The sequence below is a fragment of the Lolium rigidum genome, chromosome 3, assembly GCF_022539505.1.
Source record: "Lolium rigidum isolate FL_2022 chromosome 3, APGP_CSIRO_Lrig_0.1, whole genome shotgun sequence".
In the NCBI taxonomy this organism is placed as follows: Eukaryota; Viridiplantae; Streptophyta; class Magnoliopsida; order Poales; family Poaceae; genus Lolium; species Lolium rigidum.
The window spans coordinates 380597647-380616172 of NC_061510.1; the positions used below are offsets into that span (position 1 = coordinate 380597647).

General features: G+C 42.3%; 1 protein-coding gene across 1 annotated transcript; it reads left to right on the forward strand.

The window, feature by feature from the left end:
* The first annotated feature begins 7285 nt into the window (after positions 1-7285).
* On the forward strand, positions 7286-12726 carry LOC124700663 (probable transcription factor RL9). Its single transcript, XM_047232752.1, has 6 exons — positions 7286-7927; positions 8074-8150; positions 8541-8589; positions 8747-9011; positions 11891-11999; positions 12368-12726. The coding sequence occupies exons 1-6, from the start codon at positions 7513-7515 to the stop codon at positions 12590-12592; spliced, it is 1140 nt and encodes a 379-aa protein (XP_047088708.1). The 5' UTR covers positions 7286-7512; the 3' UTR covers positions 12593-12726.
* The last annotated feature ends 5800 nt before the right edge of the window (positions 12727-18526 follow it).

Sequence of the window (18526 nt, forward strand, 5' to 3'; positions counted from 1 at the left end):
CATGTTTATGCAAATAGCTGGGCAACACCGTTGTTTATGTATTCAAACTTGAAACTGCCAAAGTATAAATTTATACATGTATTGAATATTTGAATATACTGATCCATACATATGCATGCATTGGTTGCGTATACAAAAGTAATCATAAGACAACTACATTTCTAATTTCACGAGAAACCTTTAAAAGGTATACAAATGTAACGAAACTTAGTTTACTAACACATTCCGCTCAAGATTTGATCGATACATGTACATAGTTTAGTATACTGGTCTACATATATGTATGCATGGCCGTGAGTACGACGAAAATAATCAAAAGACAGCTACATTCCTAATTTCAGCATAAAACATTTGCAAATGTTCTACTCCGTAGAACTTCGTTTACTAAAACGTTCCGCTCAAAGTTACACATCTTAATCATGAAAGCTTATTAAACTCTTCAAAAAGATTAATGTTAATGAGAAAACCAAAAATACCTAATGTGGTCCATATGGTTAGATGCTTGTCACATTGACTATTCTTAAATAGTCTAGATATTATCAAGTGAATGTGTGTAAACCTACTGTTGTGATCAATATATTAGATATTACAACCAGAATAAGACTAAAAAAGAGAGAAACATTAGAAATTCCTATAAGACATCAAAGCATCGAGGTGACAATATGTATCCTATTTTTATCCTAACTAACAATCCACATCACAAATCTCTGCACTAATTTCTTTATTTAGATGATTGTACAATTTTATTATTTTGTAAATTTTCTTGTTGATATTACTCGGTTTATTGTTGGAATATTCCTATGTGTTCATTCCCCCATGATGTAAATAACTTAAGAGCGCATGGAATACAATCATGTGTTTATCTAATCTTGAAATATAATTGGCGACTAATTAAGGATGGAAGTAATCCATTCTGGGATGTGATCGAATGTGCTGAACAACTAGATTGAAGATTGAGGTAACAAGGAGAGATTTTAATAAAATAGAAAATTGCTCTACAAAATAGATGACATTCTAGAAAAGAGGCAACCATAATTCTCTCTCTACATTCGAGTCAAGTTATAATATGTAAACCAGTTGCTAAAAATAAAATAATATCCTAAATTTTCTATTAAGTTTGTACCTAAATTTATTTGAGTTGCATATTAATACACAAAACAATCGCTTATGTTATGCCATGTAAACTATATTCATGTCTACGATCTCGTAGGTTCAGAAACTAATTAAATAAATGAAAGGAAGAAAAGAAAAATGGTAATAGTTCTAACTCTTTAATTGGTTTACCTATTTAAATGGAATAAATTCTATTCAATTTATGTAACGAGCCGTGCATACTAATCTAACATCACATAAAAACATTAATTCTGTTTATGCAGCTAATATCACTTACAACAACATACATGGTTGTTTTGACAAATGATGTGATAGTCATTCCCCCATGATTCTAACATTGTTACATGCGTTACACACATATTGAATATTTTAATTACCATAACATTTAGATTGTTGTAGAACAATATTTTTCTTATCATGTAAAATGACATCCATGAATCGATAATTCATTTCTCAAACAATTATAGCCCAGTTATAGATGATGTTATCGCATTTACGAGGGCCACATTGCTAGTTCAGGATAATATTTGGCCTAACTTCACCTGGTGTGTTTTATGCGACATATATCATAACTAATTTTCATAATAATGGAGCTATTTTTTTGCTAACGGCCTATGGCACCATCAATTACTACAAAAGAATATTATGTAGTTGTTGAAGTTTAAGACGTGTAGAAAAAATACATCATATCCAAAATGTGATTCCTCTTTCATTTGGACACGTAAAATGTTTCCAAGCTTGACCATTTATAAGAGAAGAATAAATAACATGTGAAATACATGAGATATATCGGTCCAATAATAAAATAACTTAGGGGTTAATATGCACTTCATGTTTTTTTTTACATTTCGTTGATTGATTTTTGTATCCACTTGTAATCCCTGAATTGTTATACTCCAGATGGAAATGCAGCATTGCAAATTCTTGTGTGCATATATTGATGCAGTGATGAGGATCGTCCAATTTTTGGAAAAATAATTTTTAAATTTCCATACTAAAATCAGCCTCTCTAGATTTATTTTGAAAAATAAGTTCAATGTATAACGCTTTTATGTTAGGTAACATGTAGCCATTTTGTGAAAGAAATTATATTCTTAGAAAGAAGGCCTTAGCTATTTTTAAACCAATGACTCTGAAACAAATTGAAAGACACAAAAAATGCTAACCAGTTACAACATAAAACCACACACACAGATGTGCATAAGATCAAACCAACTAAGCAAGATCAGAACGGGCATGATTTTTTCAGAACCTAGGTACAGCTGATCCCTGAAACCTATATACAAAAGTATGTAACTTGTGCAAAATTGAAAAATAACTACAGTTCAAGAACTCTGATTTCGAGTGTGAATGTTCCATCGTTTTGTGTGTAGGCCACACACATTGTATTGTTTTTTTTTTTTTGAAATTTGACACGAGTAAGGCGGCATTTACTTAATAGGATTTTGAGGCAAGATTCCTCCATGTGTTCAAATGCATCTGAGACCATCTGATGAGTACTTCTGGCTCACAGGAGCCTCTGCACAAGGAAACCATGGTGGACCTTCCATAGATTTTCATATGCACCGTAGAGAACTTAATTACATCTATTATATACTAAAAGCACAATACGAGGTTATATTTTCGAGACACCACGTTAATCCACATCATCTAAATTATTTAGACAGTCAGATGTATAATTTGCGGCTAAGATTTAATAGAAACATCAGAGTTACGTAACACATATAATTTAATTACGTGGCATATCATGCATGGCATGTCACGTGGTTAATTCCTGCACTTAATCGTACTTGGTGCTAACTCCAAAACTGGCCACGTGATTAAAAGGAGGTCCAAAGTGATGGTTGATTAAGAAAGCGTCAAACGCTGATTGGTGATTGAAACAACAAGTCCAAAGCTGATTCGTGATTACCAGAAAAAAACTCATCGACATATACGTACAGAGTACATGAAGTCCAAAGCTGATCGGTCATTATATAAAAAAATCCAAAGCTCATCAATATGTATAACATGACGAAGCGAAAAAGTCCAGCTGAGATCTACCATTTGAAATGAGAGCTAAAATACTAATCGATACATATTCAAAAAAATAAAAACTGATCAATATATACAATCTGATTTCAGCTTCACCATGCACCCGCAGGTTAGTGGAGTACGCTGCACTGGATCAATAGGTAAAATAAATTACATGCTCTACAAGTAATAAATGATTTGTGCGTAAATTTTAGTATCACGGAACATTTTGTTACAAATGTCAAATCAACCTTATAGCTAGGTTTTGAAATTTGTATAGGATGTTTACTTTAATGAGGAGAATCCTAAATTCATAAATTATCGGAAACATAGTGGTGACTTCAATACGCTCTCTGCAAAGCGGATTTTCCAACATCCACTCTATCGCTAAATCGCAAGGAAAAAAGAACAAGTCATGCAAAACAGTGGTTCTACGATACTATTTGAAGGCTAAAATATGAAAATTCGAACAACTAGAGGGAGCCATTAAGGCTCTATTTCGTGCTACACCTTTAGTTGCTGCATAGGCGTGTGTAATTAATATCTCTGCGATATTAATATATTCCACTTATCGAAAAAGAAACTTGCGTCATGAACACACTAATCTAATATACACAAACTAAGCTAGCGAGATTAATTGTCGAAGGTAAAGAAATATGGAGAAAACTAAAGTAGGTATGTATTAAAATAAAAAAAATCTGATCAATATATACAGTCTGATTTCAGATTCAGCAGGCACGCGCTGCGTGTTAGAACAATGGAGTAGGCTACACTGCATCAACAACTAAAACAAATTACATGCTATACAAGTAATAATGATTTGTGTATAAATTTTGAAGTATCAAGGAACATTTTGTTACAAATGGAAAATCAACCTTATAGCTATGTTTCTAAAATCGTATAAGATGCTTACTTTAGTTAGGAGAAACCTAAATTCATAAATTGTCCAGATAGTGGTGTCTTCGCCACACTCTTCGCAAAATGAATTGTCCAACATCCACTCTATCGCCAAATCGCCGAGAAAAAAAGGACAAGCCATGCGAGATACAGTGGTTCCATATACTATTCAAAGGCTAAAATATGAAAAATCGAACAACTAGAGGGAGACATTGAGGCTCTATTTTGTATGACACATTTAATTGCTACAGAGGCGTGTATAATTCATATCTTCGCGACATTAACATATTTCACTTATCACAAAATACATTTTTTTGCGATGAACATACTAATCTAATATAACTAAACTAAGCTAGGGAGATTAATTGTCAAAGGTATAGGAACACAACGGACACTAAAATAGGTTCTTTTAAATGGGAAAGAAGAGGGAAGAGAAGATGTTAGAGGCGAAGGGTATTCGGTATCAAAGAGGCAGCTAGGCTCTATCATGGACCTGTAAATTCCATTATATTTAAGTTTATGAATAAATGTAATTTTATATTCATTTAGAAATTTCTAAACATCATAATTAATTAGCTAAGAAATTGTATGTTAAGCTTCGGTACCGATTTAACATCACATAATAATTAGTAGCTACCTCTCTCAGTGATGTTAATTTTATATAGCATTTTAATATCCTATACAAATGACACGTCGGATAATGATACTGTTTCTGGAAAGAATATTGTAGTCCTTAACCCAAAAATAACAAAAGACTAATGGTATTTTTTAAACATGTGATATTTATTTATCATGAGTGGTGGCTACAGAGGATATTATTTTATATCGCACAATGTAATGTCCATGAATCTTTAAGTTCATGAATAATACTCCTCTATGAAAAAACTAATAAACCTGCTGTTTCATTTGCGAGGGCCACCTTGCTAGTTCTTCTTAAATAATGCAAGAGTTTTTGGCTTGTGCCCCACGCTATCAACTATTACATCTGCAATATTATTTCCTAGTGTCAAACAAGACACATTACAATCGAAGTGAAAAAAACGACCCCTAACACAATTTGCACGAAACTTTTAGCATTTCTGCACGTATAATATTTCGAGGTTTGAAATGACTCGCTATACTAAGAAATTTTTTCATTAACAGAAAATTATTGTTTTTATACAGAAGAAAGACTGTCTAGCCATTTATTGTGAAGTATAATATTATAGCGTATAATCATTCTTATGTGAGATAACATACTTGAAAATTAATTTATGGTCAATGTGTAACATGAATTAGCTAGTTTAAAATTCCTAAAAGACCTACATTTTGGACCAGAGTTGTATTATTTATTCCAGGTCAGCTTCCCTCGGCTCCTTGTCACTCTTTTTTCTTACCATAGGTAAAACTTTTCTTGGGCACACGGTTATTGGTATGGAAATATTTTTCAACTCCCATGCAAATATATAGTGAAACATTTAACCTCGAGGCAGCGCACGAGTCACCGGGTATATAGAATAACTTTTTTTCGATAAAGGGAATATATTAATATCAGAAGATACCAATTACACCCAGCCTCTGCAACAACGCAACACCCTAATGGCAGTACGGATGCACACAGCCAAAAAAGGAAAAAGAAAACTAAGAAACAAAAGTCCCGCTACAGCATTCTAGGCCTAGCAACAGCAATACATCCACCACCAAGATAACACCTGAAATACAGAATCTCCAAAAGCGACGCCTCCAAGAAGGAAACAGTGCATCAGCGCCGTCGTCGCCCGATCAAAGATCTTAGGTTTTCACCCTGAAGATAGTCCCCTCTCTCAAAAACAATGCCTCCAACAAGGTCATTGCCAGGCACAACCAGTTAAGGCCAGACCTTAGATTTTCACCCTGAAAGGTAGGACTCTGAACTTCACCTATGTTGCCGCCCCCACTTGCATACCACTGCTGCGAAGCCCAGAACACCAAGCAAGTCCCTCAACAGCGCGGAGACTTAAATCCCCATTAGCTAGACCACCGATCCGGCCTTTATGATATTCTCTTCTTCTGACTTCACTATGGACCAAAATGTCACTTGGTGTTAACACAGAACAGAGCTTCGCGCCGCTCCCTCCAGAACCAAACGGCTGGAATAAAAACATGGGTGCGCACGACCGAATACCACCCGATCCAGCAAACTCCAGGCAAAAAGCATTGTTACATTCGCCGGCGGCGCCTTCCGGAACTCAATACTCCGACTAGATCAAGGAGAGCAGGCCTCAGGAGGTCTCCATCTTCGCACAAGAGAAACCCTAGGACCAACACCTTCAAACTGCGAAACAGATGAACAAGCCCCCTCACCGTCATCTGCTAGCCAGTGAAAACGAAGGAGGAATCGGTGAACGCACCATCCGAGACCCACGCGACCCAGATCAAAGATCGGGCCTGCCACGCCACGCGGTCTTGGACGCCGGTACCACACCATCCACACCTCGCAAAGTCGCTGCCCCCTCCTCGCGCCGTCAGGAAAACCGACGACGGATCTGTGTGGGAACTAGACCCGCAGCCACCACCACCCCCCATCGCCGGGAAGCCATGGAAGGAGCAGCTGCCGCCGCACACCAGGGGATCGCCGCCCCTGATGCCGTGCTCGCCTCCCCGCAGCAGCCGCTACAACAGGTCGTCGCCACGACCACCCCCCGACTCCCTTTGGCGCCGGGGCCCGCCGCCACCGTGGCCAGCGCCGACGGCAGCGGCGGAGGGAGGGGTACGGAGGGGAGGCGGCGGCTGGCGGCGCTAGGGTTCGCCCAGGCGTCGCCCTGGGGAACGACGCGGGGCGAGAGCGAAATTAAGTTTATCCATCTGAAATTATACCATCGTACTGATGAACTATGTAGGGTTTCAACGTTCAGATCGACCACATATTCCACCCGTACAAGTATAGTATATACGTTTACTCGTCAACTTGCACATGAAGACCAGAAACAGCAACTGTACCTCCATTATGGCCTTCAAGTACCAGTACCTTCAGCCTATACCCCCTGCCCTCTAAAGTTCAGTACACGTACACTCTCTCTCTATCTCGCTCTTTAAGCAGCATTCCCAAGGGACCAAATCATAAACCACTCATGACCTAATCACCACATCTTTTTCCTCCCCTCATCACTGCCCCCCAGCTAGCCCCAGCCCCAGGCTCCAAGCCTCTCCTTTTCCCCTTGTCACTCACTCACACTCCTTTTCACCGCTGCCACTTTGCTCAAATCCACCACCCCCCACCTCTCTCAAGCGCCCCTCTCTTTCTCAGTGACTGTTCCACTGTCTGCCTTTTGCCATCTCTCTCCTCGTCTCCTTTCCCCTTCTTCTTCTACTTCGATCACCTCTGCTGTAAATTAACTCCTCCTCGATCCATGGCTCTCTCTTTGCTCAAGTAGTACATGATCATTTGATCCAGGAAGTAGTGGCTTACCTAGTCGTCTTCCATTTGATCATTTACCTGTAGCTTAGTTCTCCATAGCTTGCTATCTTGCAATGTTGCAAAGGAACCTCCCAAACCTCTCCCTGCGGATAAGCCCGCCGGCCGTCCTCTCGGCGCCGTCTTCTGACACGTCCTCGGCGGTGAAGCCGCAGCAGCCAGAGCCAAACGCGGGGACACACGCAGAAGGAAGCGGGGAAGTAGGGTTCCTTGCAAACCCTAGCTTCGGCGCCGATTCCCCAGGCCTGAGCCTGGGGCTCGGGACATCTACGGTGCGCGCCGCCGACACCGGCCGCAACGACAACCTGCAGCCGCAGCAGGGATGCGAATTTAAGCGCGCTGCCGCCGGCAGCAAGGCGTCGCTGCCGGGCGGCGGTTCTAAGAGGAGCGTCCGGGCGCCGCGGATGCGGTGGACCTCTGCCCTCCACGCGCGGTTCATGCACGCCGTGCAGCTCCTCGGCGGCCACGAGAGTAAGCTATATATCCACCCAGACGTCGCACGTTTTCATATGTAGTTAGACTGTATATCGATTCCGTTTGCCTAAGTTGACCGAGGCATCAAGCCATGTCCGCTCAATTCCGACGAGCCTCCGTTGAACCGTTTCTGTTCTCGACAGGAGCGACGCCGAAGTCGGTGCTGGAGCTGATGAACGTCAAGGATCTGACGCTGGCGCACGTCAAGAGCCACCTGCAGGTACTTGTGTGCGTGCGTAAGAAAACAAAGTTAAAATAAGAGTGAGGGAACAGGAGAGAAGCTACCAAGACATGCAAGAACGCAAGAAAAAAACATGGAGAATCTTGTGCATGGTGGCTTCCTTTTGTTTTTCTTTTCACAACTTTTGTTCGGTGTTCTTACTATTGGTAACTACAAATGTACTTTGTCCCCGGCGACATCCCCGGTCAAGTACTACGTGACAAACAAACAGCATCTACCTAGAGTGCTAGCTGTCTCCAAAACTGCTTATATATGCAAATGCACTAACAAAGTAACAAAGATTTTTTTTTTGAATTTTACTAACTAGGAAATTCACATGGTTAACACAGACGAATAATTAGCATCTGGTTTTGATTATCGGTTCTGCAGATGTATAGGACAGTGAAGGGCACAGACAGATCGTCCCCCAACGCCACAGGTACACAAGAACGCAGCTTTTAATCACCTGAAATTGATCGTCCTTCATTTACAAAGTAGAGTACAGAGCAGATAAAGACACGGCTTGTACGGCCGTCCTATCAATTTCATGCCGTGGAAGGAATGACCGGCGGTGACTGATGGATCGTTTTCCGCAGGCGAGGCGCAGCTGCAGCAGCAGATGGTTGTGGACGCAGGAGGAAGAGGATGTAATGGTGGTGGTGGTGGTGGAGTGGTGGCGATGCGGCCGCGTGACGTCGACATGGCTGGGACGGCCTGCGGCGCGCCTGCTGCAGCCGCGGCATCTGCGCCGCCTGCCGGGACGACTAGTTCCGCTGCCCACTTCCTCTATGCGTCAGCAGCAGGAGGAGCTGCTCCACTGGTGCTGGTACCGTCGCCTCCTCCTCCACCTATCCCCCCGAGGTATGTCCGTCCTGGTGTCCACCTCTCGTCAGTCATCACTTATTAATCTGTCCCCGTTGCTTTCATCCGTGGGCTTTTCATGACATTTCAAATGCTAATTAGACATGCATGTACCTCTGTGTTTCTAGTTTGAACCTGTGTGTGTTTACTATGAACTTGAAAAGGATGCACTTATAGGAACTGTTGAATGCGCATAATTCTTGGCACATTTTCTGGTTTCATTTTCCATGCGTAGAAATGCATGGTAATTTCACCGGCGTATAAATCTTTGTATACTCCAGTCTCGGTTCTTTTTATCTACCCATAGATCGGTTCACAAGAAAAAAAAAATCATTTCAGGATGACCAACCTATGTAAGTACTGACAATAGGAAATGACATCATGTGCATGAAATGTGCATGCATGTTTGAGTATTTTCTGCACAAATTACGGTAACAGTACCTATAAAAAACGCTATTCCTATTTTTCAATAGTTTCTAGAAAGGACTAGGGTGCTAGCAACTGACCTGATGAAAAGAGAGTAGAATGAAGGACCTTAGTATTTCCTTTACATTTTAGACCTTTTTAATTAGTAGTGTAAGCCTGCTAATGCAACCTCACAGTAGCATCAGACAAAAATGTATTGAGTTCCCTTAAAACCAGGTTTGAGCTCATATACCCTATTTGTCCTATTTTTTATCTAGAAAATATCCTACTCTATCAACATATAATAACATCCATATTTTTTGCATGTGTTCTATAGTCGACTATGTCAAGCCACATCACTGTATGTGCAAAGCACTCTTTACTTTGCATATAAATTTATTACTCCCTCCGCTCCCTAGTTTTGTTGTAGTTTTAGTTTAAATTTAAACTGCAACCACGATAAGAATTATGAAATGGTAGGGGTACAGTAACACTCATATATTTCTGTAGGATTAGTGTATGGCTTCATAGGTTCTCCCGGAAGAGAATTCCAAACTAACTATACATTGGACATGGCTAGTTCTCGGTTGATGTAGAACTAACTTGGTTCTGGGTCATTCAATTTCATGTGCAATTATGTGTAATTGGGAAAAACGATGTGCAATTGCATACCCACGCGTAATTACACACCCATGTGTAATTTTCATGTGCACGAAACTCAATGGAAATTTAATATTTTAAAAATTGATCTAGAACTATGTTAGTTCTCTGTTGATCTAAACTAGCAAAAGGATTCAACAATTTAACAGCTAACTGCCCCAAGCACACGCTCTGCTTTTCCAAGCTAGAGTACACCAGCACTGACCTAATCTATAGAGTTAACCAATAGTGCCTCTTGGAATAAAATAACCGCCCATGTTGAACCCAACCCATCACTTCTTGTACGTATTCAGCTCGATCGTCTAGCTACAAGTGCTCTCCCATGAATTCCTGATAAAATCCGGAGCAGCAGTAGCGCCTCGATTCGCTGGGCGACAACAGTTATTTTTTCTTGAAGCAGCGATCGACAACTAGTGTTTTCGCTGTAGCGACTATGTCTCCTGCCGATCGGCCTCTTCCCCTTGTCGTCTGGTAGCCCATGCACGTAGCACTCTTCCCCTTGTCTTATCCCACTTGCATCACCTTCCTTCACCACTCATAATGCTCTCTCTGCCCCTGATCGATCCACTCCTCAAATCTTCTCTCTTGGACAGCTTCTCTGGTCATCGATGGTATCATGATTAACAGATCGATGTGCTTGTGTGTGTCTCGATCAGTACATGAATATGGCATATATGGATCGGGGATTGGAGGAGGTCCTCTCTACATATATATATGAACAAGAGTGCTGGGGCTCTGTGTTGTTTTGGCTAGTTTGCACATGCATGCATATGGTGCATGGATCGGTTAAGTCAGCATGCATTTCCAGGTTGTCCGCGCCTAGGTACATATGGCCGGCTAGCTCGAGATCGATCGGTATGTACGTGGCGTAGGGACAGATGAGGGCGAGGATGTGTTCCCGTATACAGGGCAACGCCCCAAGACCGTTACTGTACGTGATCACAGCTTAAACAGTACACTGTCGAGCAAAGCAACAGACGAAATAGTATGGAGGAGCGTTCGTGCGTGTCTGCAATGATATGACTTGCGTTGTAGGGATGGGCTAAATATACTCACTACAGGCTAGCAGTACATATTGTATTGTTCCACTAGTTTTCTCATTTCAGACATAAAAGGTGCTAACCCTCCCGCTTGTTTTTATTCATGAATGCTGGAGCTGGAGTACATTATAGTTAATCAGTGTTCATCCTTGTTTCATTTCTACGAATTGTGTTCACCCCTTTGTCCTGAAAAGGATGTCGAAGATTTATCTAAATTTGAATGTATCTAGACACTATTTAGTGTTTGGATATATGTGAATTTAGATAATTTTGTGACATCCGTTTTAGGACGGTGAAAGTAGAAATTCAACAGTTTCTAATTTAACTACCAATGTTATAGATAAAATTACGAATATTTATGATACCAGATCAATATTAGTAGATTGACTGTAAAATATATTTTTATACTCTCTCCGATCCAAGTTAATTGACTTAACTTTATCTAAATACGGATGTACCTAGACGTGTTTTATGTCTAGATACATGCATGTCTAAATAAAGTTGAGTAGATTAATTTGGCTCGGAGGAAATACCATATTTGTTTCATGTCGTAGCTGTATTTTTTGTTGTGAAACTTAGTACAGTAGTAAGTTTTGATTTTTCACTAAATCTGCAAGTCTTAATTATCGGAATGGGGAAAGTAGACAACTGCTGACTGATGATACTAGCATATACATGCATTATCATGGATTGAATGATCGATTTCATTTTTAGGAGTTTATTATTAGCATTCTGCATTAAATGATACGGGCTCTCTTAATTTCTTGAGTACAGGAGGGCTGACCAAGCACCAGTTGCAGTACCTGAAAGGGGCGTTGCGATTGTTGACTCATTGCAGCGGTGTCAGAAACTTAATTACCCAGCAGTGCTTCAAGATACTCAGGTACACATCTATTAGTACTACGTATGTGCTATGAGATCACAGGCATAAATGAAAAGATGGCAGTACGTACTCCTATTAATTCCACCAGGCCACATGCACTTGTGTTGAACTTCTTTTGGACTTCAGAAGACCAGCTATTCACGTCGGCCATGAGAATAATCAGCACAGATACTATGATCTAGAATACATGCATACCATTTCCTCCATGAAAATAATCACTCAATTGTGTGTGCATAACTGCATGCGTATTCCCTCTGAAGAAGAAGTAATTCATTTTTTAGACAGCAGACTGGCTTCTGTATAAATAAAGCATATATAGGTCTTCATGCATGCATGTGTGTTTGACATATGCATTCTATTTTGAATAGGCATCTAAAGTAGAGGTAGCATGTCACCTGCCAATTGGGGTACATGGAAGCAGCGAGGCGATCTCCACGAACTACTACTGCTCGAGCCCTGCAAGCTCATCGCCATCTCTAGCGAGTTTGGAGCTGCTTGCGGACGACACCTTTGCGCCGAACCTGGAGATCTCGCTCGGGAGGCACGATTGGGGCATGGAGCACCCGGAAGAATTGAGCCTGAAATATCTGTGACAAAAGGGTTTTTCTTTCTTCTTCCTTTTTTGGGGTTTCACTCAGCTAACCATTGATCAATGGATGTGACGAGACGACTAAATATCAGTGATTTCAGTGAGCTTGGTGTTTGGCTTGAAACGGTGAAACCTGAAATCTAGAGGGTTGCGCCGGGCTTGTTTGTGGTGGGTGTGCGTGCTTTCATCGACCGTCTGTTCTGTGGCATATCGCGTTAAGTTGTTCATGGAAACTTCGCACAGAAAAATTGATGTAGGAACAGGAGAAACTTGAGCCCTGAGGGGCGCCAGCCATTCTCCGGCGTGCCGCGGCGTCGTCACGGAAGTCGCAGAACCTCGGTTCGATCTGGCCAGCACTGGGTGATGTACGAATGACGCCGTGAATCGTGAGATTCGTGTAAGCCTTCAGCCTTTTTCGGCAAGATTTGATGGTGCGGAATCAAAGGATGGCTCCTTTGGCCCATTCAAGTAAAGCAGGTTGAGTTTCAGAAATACTTGGAGAGCAGGGCCAACCCCGCAAAAGTTTAGCCCTCCGGGCAAATATGGGACTCGACGACTGAAGTTTTCCAATACGTGCCGCGTCAAATAAGGTCCATTAATGCAGGCACAGGTGTTTTTATTTATGTACCACCACAGAGTTTGTACTCATTTTTAAAACTTTTAGGGAAAATATAGAGATACTATCTGTGAAAAAATAAACCTGTTCTATATGTTTCTAAGAAGAAAATTATTTTTTATGGGTACATAGTTTACATAAATTATTCACGTGTACAGAATAAATTAATATTTATATATTGCTACATTCATGTTTACAAAAAAGTATTCATATATTCTTACAAATATCCATATACATCGAATAATATGTTTATATATTTTAAAAGAGTTCATGTTATTAAAATAAATGTTCATGTATCATAAAATAGCTTTCATGTATATTAGAATAAATATTCATGCATATGAAAATAAACTAAAATATTAATGTATTGAGAAAATTAAATTTAAATAAAAATAAATAAAAAAGGGTGTACCTAGTGCGTAAAGCTCCCCCACATTGTGGGGTCTGGAGAAGGGTATTTGTAGGGAGCCTTTCTCTTGCTTTTCATTGTGAAAGGAGGCTGATTCAAATCCAAAACCTCCAAGACACAAGTTGAGGTACTATACAATTGTGCCAAGCCCACCCTTCCCCCCAAAAATAATTAAATAAAAAGGTAATAAAATGTGGGATATAAAAAAAAGAAAAAAATCTTGCAGTGAGAAAAAATTGATAAAAACTAAATAGCTACAATTGACACCCCCTCCCAAAAAAACTTTCTTTCAATCCATATAAGATTGGGTGTCCGGACCACTGGTAGATCACACTATTGGTGGAAAATTAGAAACATGTACGGTCAACGAACACGAGCTCGGAGTGTCCCTTAAAAGCCAACCTTGTAGGTCCATCCTATCTTTTGTTTCTTAGTTTTCTTTTCCTTTTTTTGGTTGTGTGCATCCGTATTGCCATTAGGGTGGTGCGTTGTTGCAGAGGCTGGGTGTAATTGGTATCTTCTTGATATTAATATATTCCCTTTATCAAAAAAATCTACACGATAGAGATAAATAAATCCATTTAAAAGGAAGTGTAAGGGCATGTAAGGTAGAGAAACGTGTGATCTCTCTTAGTCATCCACAACATCTAGAGAATTACCGGCACATGGGATGAGCAACTGGTGAGTGACACCTTTAGTATGGAGGATGCAAGGTTGATCCTTATGTTAGCGATCAAGATATTGTATGTGTTAGTTGTAACGTGTGCATGTTCTAGAAGGGGTAGAGATAGAATTAGAATTGGTTAGTATCCTTTGTGTATATCTGATCGTATGTGATCAGATCATAGATTCAATCTCTACCCCGTCAAGTTGGTTGTAACCTTCCCTGTAAATTGCTGCCGATGGTTATGCCTCGGACTATATAAACACGCAGCCTGGTGCCGAGACAAAGGCAACCAGTTCAAACCCAAAACCTAACATGGTATCAGAGCCTATCTTCCAAACAAACTAAACACATCTAGCTATGAGCGGATCATCCTCCTCCTCCGGCCCCATGGCGTCCAATCTCCCAAGCCAGGGTACTGCTGAAAAGCTAACCAGGGAGAACTACCTGCTGTGGGAGACGCAGGTTCTCCCGGCTGTCCGTGGCGCCCGCGTGATGGGGTTCCTTGATGGATCCTCCAAGGCGCCACCCAAGAAGCTCACCGTCGACAAAGACGGCAAGGAAGAGGAGGTGGACAACCCGGCGTACGACGCCTGGGTCCAGAATGACCAGCTGGTACTTGCCTACCTACTGGCATCTCTGTCCAGGGAGATCATGGTCTCCTGCATCGGGATGAAGACGGCGTCGCAAGTCTGGGCGATGATCACGTCCATGTTCGCCGCACAATCCCGCACCCGCACCGCCAATCTGCGAGTGAAACTCGCCAACACCAAGAAGGAGGGCAAGACCACATCGCAGTACTTTGCTGCGGTGAAGGCGGTGGCGGATGAGCTCGCAGCAGCGGGCCGAAAGATCGAGGAGGACGAGCTTGTGGAGTACCTCCTCGCAGGTCTGGATGATATTTATAACCCTCTTTTTGCAGCGATCGGCGCTCAAGCCGACAAAAACCTCACCGTCGCCGAGCTGTACGCCCAGATGGCGGCGTACGACAACCACATGGAGATGCTCGGCGTAAGAGTCGACGGAGGAAACTCCTCCGCCAACGCTGCTGCACGTGGACGCGGCGGACGCAGGGGTGGCCGAGGTGCACCCCGCGGACGTGGTCGCGGTGGAGGAGGTCGCGGCTATGGTCGTGGCCAAGGACGACAGCAGCAAGGAGGTGGTGGCAATGGCCGCCGTGGTGGCGGCAACAATGGCAAGGGCAAAGATGACCGCATCATCTGCCAGATCTGCGGCAAGCCAGGTCATCCGGCCTGGAAGTGTTGGCACCGCTACTCCGACGACGAAGAAGAAGAAGAGGAGATGGGCGCCAACGCTGCCTACGGCGTCGACACCAACTGGAACTGCGACACCGGCGCCACGGACCACATCACCGGCGAGCTTGACAAGCTCGCTATGAAGGAGAGGTACAATGGCCGTGAGAAGATTCACACGGCAAACGGAGCAGGTATGGACATTAGTCATGTTGGTCATGCAATTGTTAAAACCCCATCAAAATATCTCCACCTTCGGAATGTTCTTCATGTTCCTAGTGCCACAAAAAATCTAATCTCCATTCACCGTTTCACCATAGACAACAATGTTTTTGTTGAATTTCATCCGTGGCATTTTTTTGTGAAGGACCAGGCAACGAAGAAAATTCTTCTTAAGGGTCGATGTGTTCGTGGCCTCTACCCTTTGGTGTCATCATCATCGTCAAGTTCAAATAAAGTTGTCCTTAGCGTCACCAAGCCTTCAGCATCAAGGTGGCATGATAGATTGGGTCATCCCTCTTTTCAAGTCGTTCAACGTCTTCTTAGGAAATTTGAGCTTCCTTGTTCCAATGAGTCTAGGATTGAGTCTGTGTGTGATTCATGTCAACAAGCAAAAAGTCATCAACTCCCTTATATTAGATCCACTAGTACTTCTACAGCTCCTCTAGAACTTGTCTTCTCCGATGTATGGGGAAAGGCACCCACCTCTGTTGGTCGGTTTGAGTACTATGTAAGCTTCATTGATGACTATAGCAAATTTTCATGGATCTATCTTCTTAAGAAAAAATCTGAAGTGTTTCAAGTATTCCAAAATTTCCAAAACCTCGTTGAACGACAATTCAATAGAAAAATCATTGCAATGCAAACAGATTGGGGAGGTGAGTATGAAAAACTCAACCCCTTCTTTCAAAAGGTGGGCATTGCTCACCATGTATCATGTCCTCACGCCCATCAACAAAATGGCTCCGCTGAAAGAAAGCATCGTCATATAGTTGAAGTTGGGCTAGCCCTTCTTGCAAATGCATCAATGCCACTAAAATTCTGGGATGAAGCTTTTTTGACCGCCACATACCTCATAAACTTGCTCCCCTCCAAAGTCATCAACAATGAAACACCTATGGAACGACTTCTCCAAGAGACACCCGATTATTCATCTTTGCGTGTCTTTGGTTGTGCCTGTTGGCCCAACCTCCGTCCATATAATTCAAGGAAATTAGCTTTCCGGTCTAAACAATGTGTTTTCATTGGCTATAGCAATATGCATAAAGGGGTCAAGTGTCTAGAGCCCTCTAGTGGACGTGTCTATATATCCCGTGACGTTGTCTTTGATGAATCAGTTTTTCCTTTCTCAAAACTCCGACCCAATGCCGGCGCCCTACTCCGAAAAGAGATTCTCCTCTTACCCGAATTTTGCCAAAATCAACCGGTCTTTGATCAAGGGGGGCAACAATGTATTGATCTAACACCTAATGATCCTACTGTTCTTATTCCTGCCCAAGTTCCACAGGTACAGCAGCCAGCAGCTGGAGAAAATTCGGCGTCAATCGAAACGGAGTCGAACAGCCGTGGTGAAGATTTTTCGGATTTTTCGGAAAACGACACCGGCACGAGACACGGAGCAGAGTCTCCTCAAACATCCGCTTCGGGATCGTCCCCGGCAGGATCTGCGTCGGGATCAGCAACGCCAGGTGCGTCAGGCGCGGCAGGCGCGCACACGCGTGCCACTACGACGCGTCCGTCTCGCGTCAACCAACAAGCAGGCGCCACGTCGCCTGCCTCCTCGTCCACCGAAGGGGCAAGCTCACCCGAGGAGACCGCGTCGCGCCATGTCTCCGGGTCGGACGCACCAATGGGAGCATCTCCCGCTCGCTCGCGCGGCGCCACGCGCACCGACGCGACAGGAGATCCGTCTCGGGATCACCAGCGCCAGGGCAGAGCAGATGCTCCTGGTCGGCCTGCTTCATGCCAGGAGGCAGGATCTTCTGCGGCCAATAATTCAGCAACGGCACCGGCAGGAATTCTTTACCGCACCCGTGCAAGAACGGGGAACAGTAAGCCTAAAATTTACAATGATGGAACAATTCGCTATGGTTTATCTGCAATATCTGATGAACCTAGAAATTTGCAAGAAGCATTGTCTAGTAAAAACTGGAAGCATGCTATGGATGATGAATATGATGCATTAGTATCAAACAAAACTTGGCATTTAGTTCCATATAGAAAAGGCATAAATCTTATAGATTGCAAATGGATTTATAGGATTAAAAGAAAAAGTGATGGAACTATTGATAGATACAAGGCTAGACTAGTAGCAAAGGGTTTCAAACAAAGATATGGCATAGATTATGAGGACACTTTTAGTCCTGTTGTTAAAGCTGCTACTATCAGACTTGTTTTGGCTATTTCTGTGTCCAGAGGATGGAGCCTAAGACAGCTGGATGTGAAGAACGCGTTTCTCCATGGTGTTCTGGAAGAAGAAGTTTATATGAAGCAGCCACCTGGGTATGAGAGTCCCAACAAACCACATCATGTGTGTAAGCTGGATAAATCTCTTTATGGTCTCAAGCAAGCACCAAGAGCATGGTTTGCCAGATTAAGCACAAAGCTCCAAGATTTTGGTTTCATGCCATCTAAAGCCGACACCTCCCTGTTCATTTATAACAAGTCAGGTATCACCATTTTTGTATTGGTATATGTTGATGATATTATAGTCACTAGCTCCTCCAATGAAGCCATTAGTGCACTTCTCAAAGATTTGGGAGCAGCATTTGCATTAAAGGATCTAGGTGACTTGCATTATTTTCTGGGTATAGAAGTTAGAAAATATAATGATGGTATTACACTAACCCAAGAAAAGTATGCATTGGACTTGTTAACCAGAGTTGGCATGAAAGATTCCAAGTCGGCACCAACACCATTATCAGCCTCAGAAAAATTATCAGCCACACAAGGAGATGTACTTGGGCCAGAAGATGGAACAAAGTACAGAAGCATTG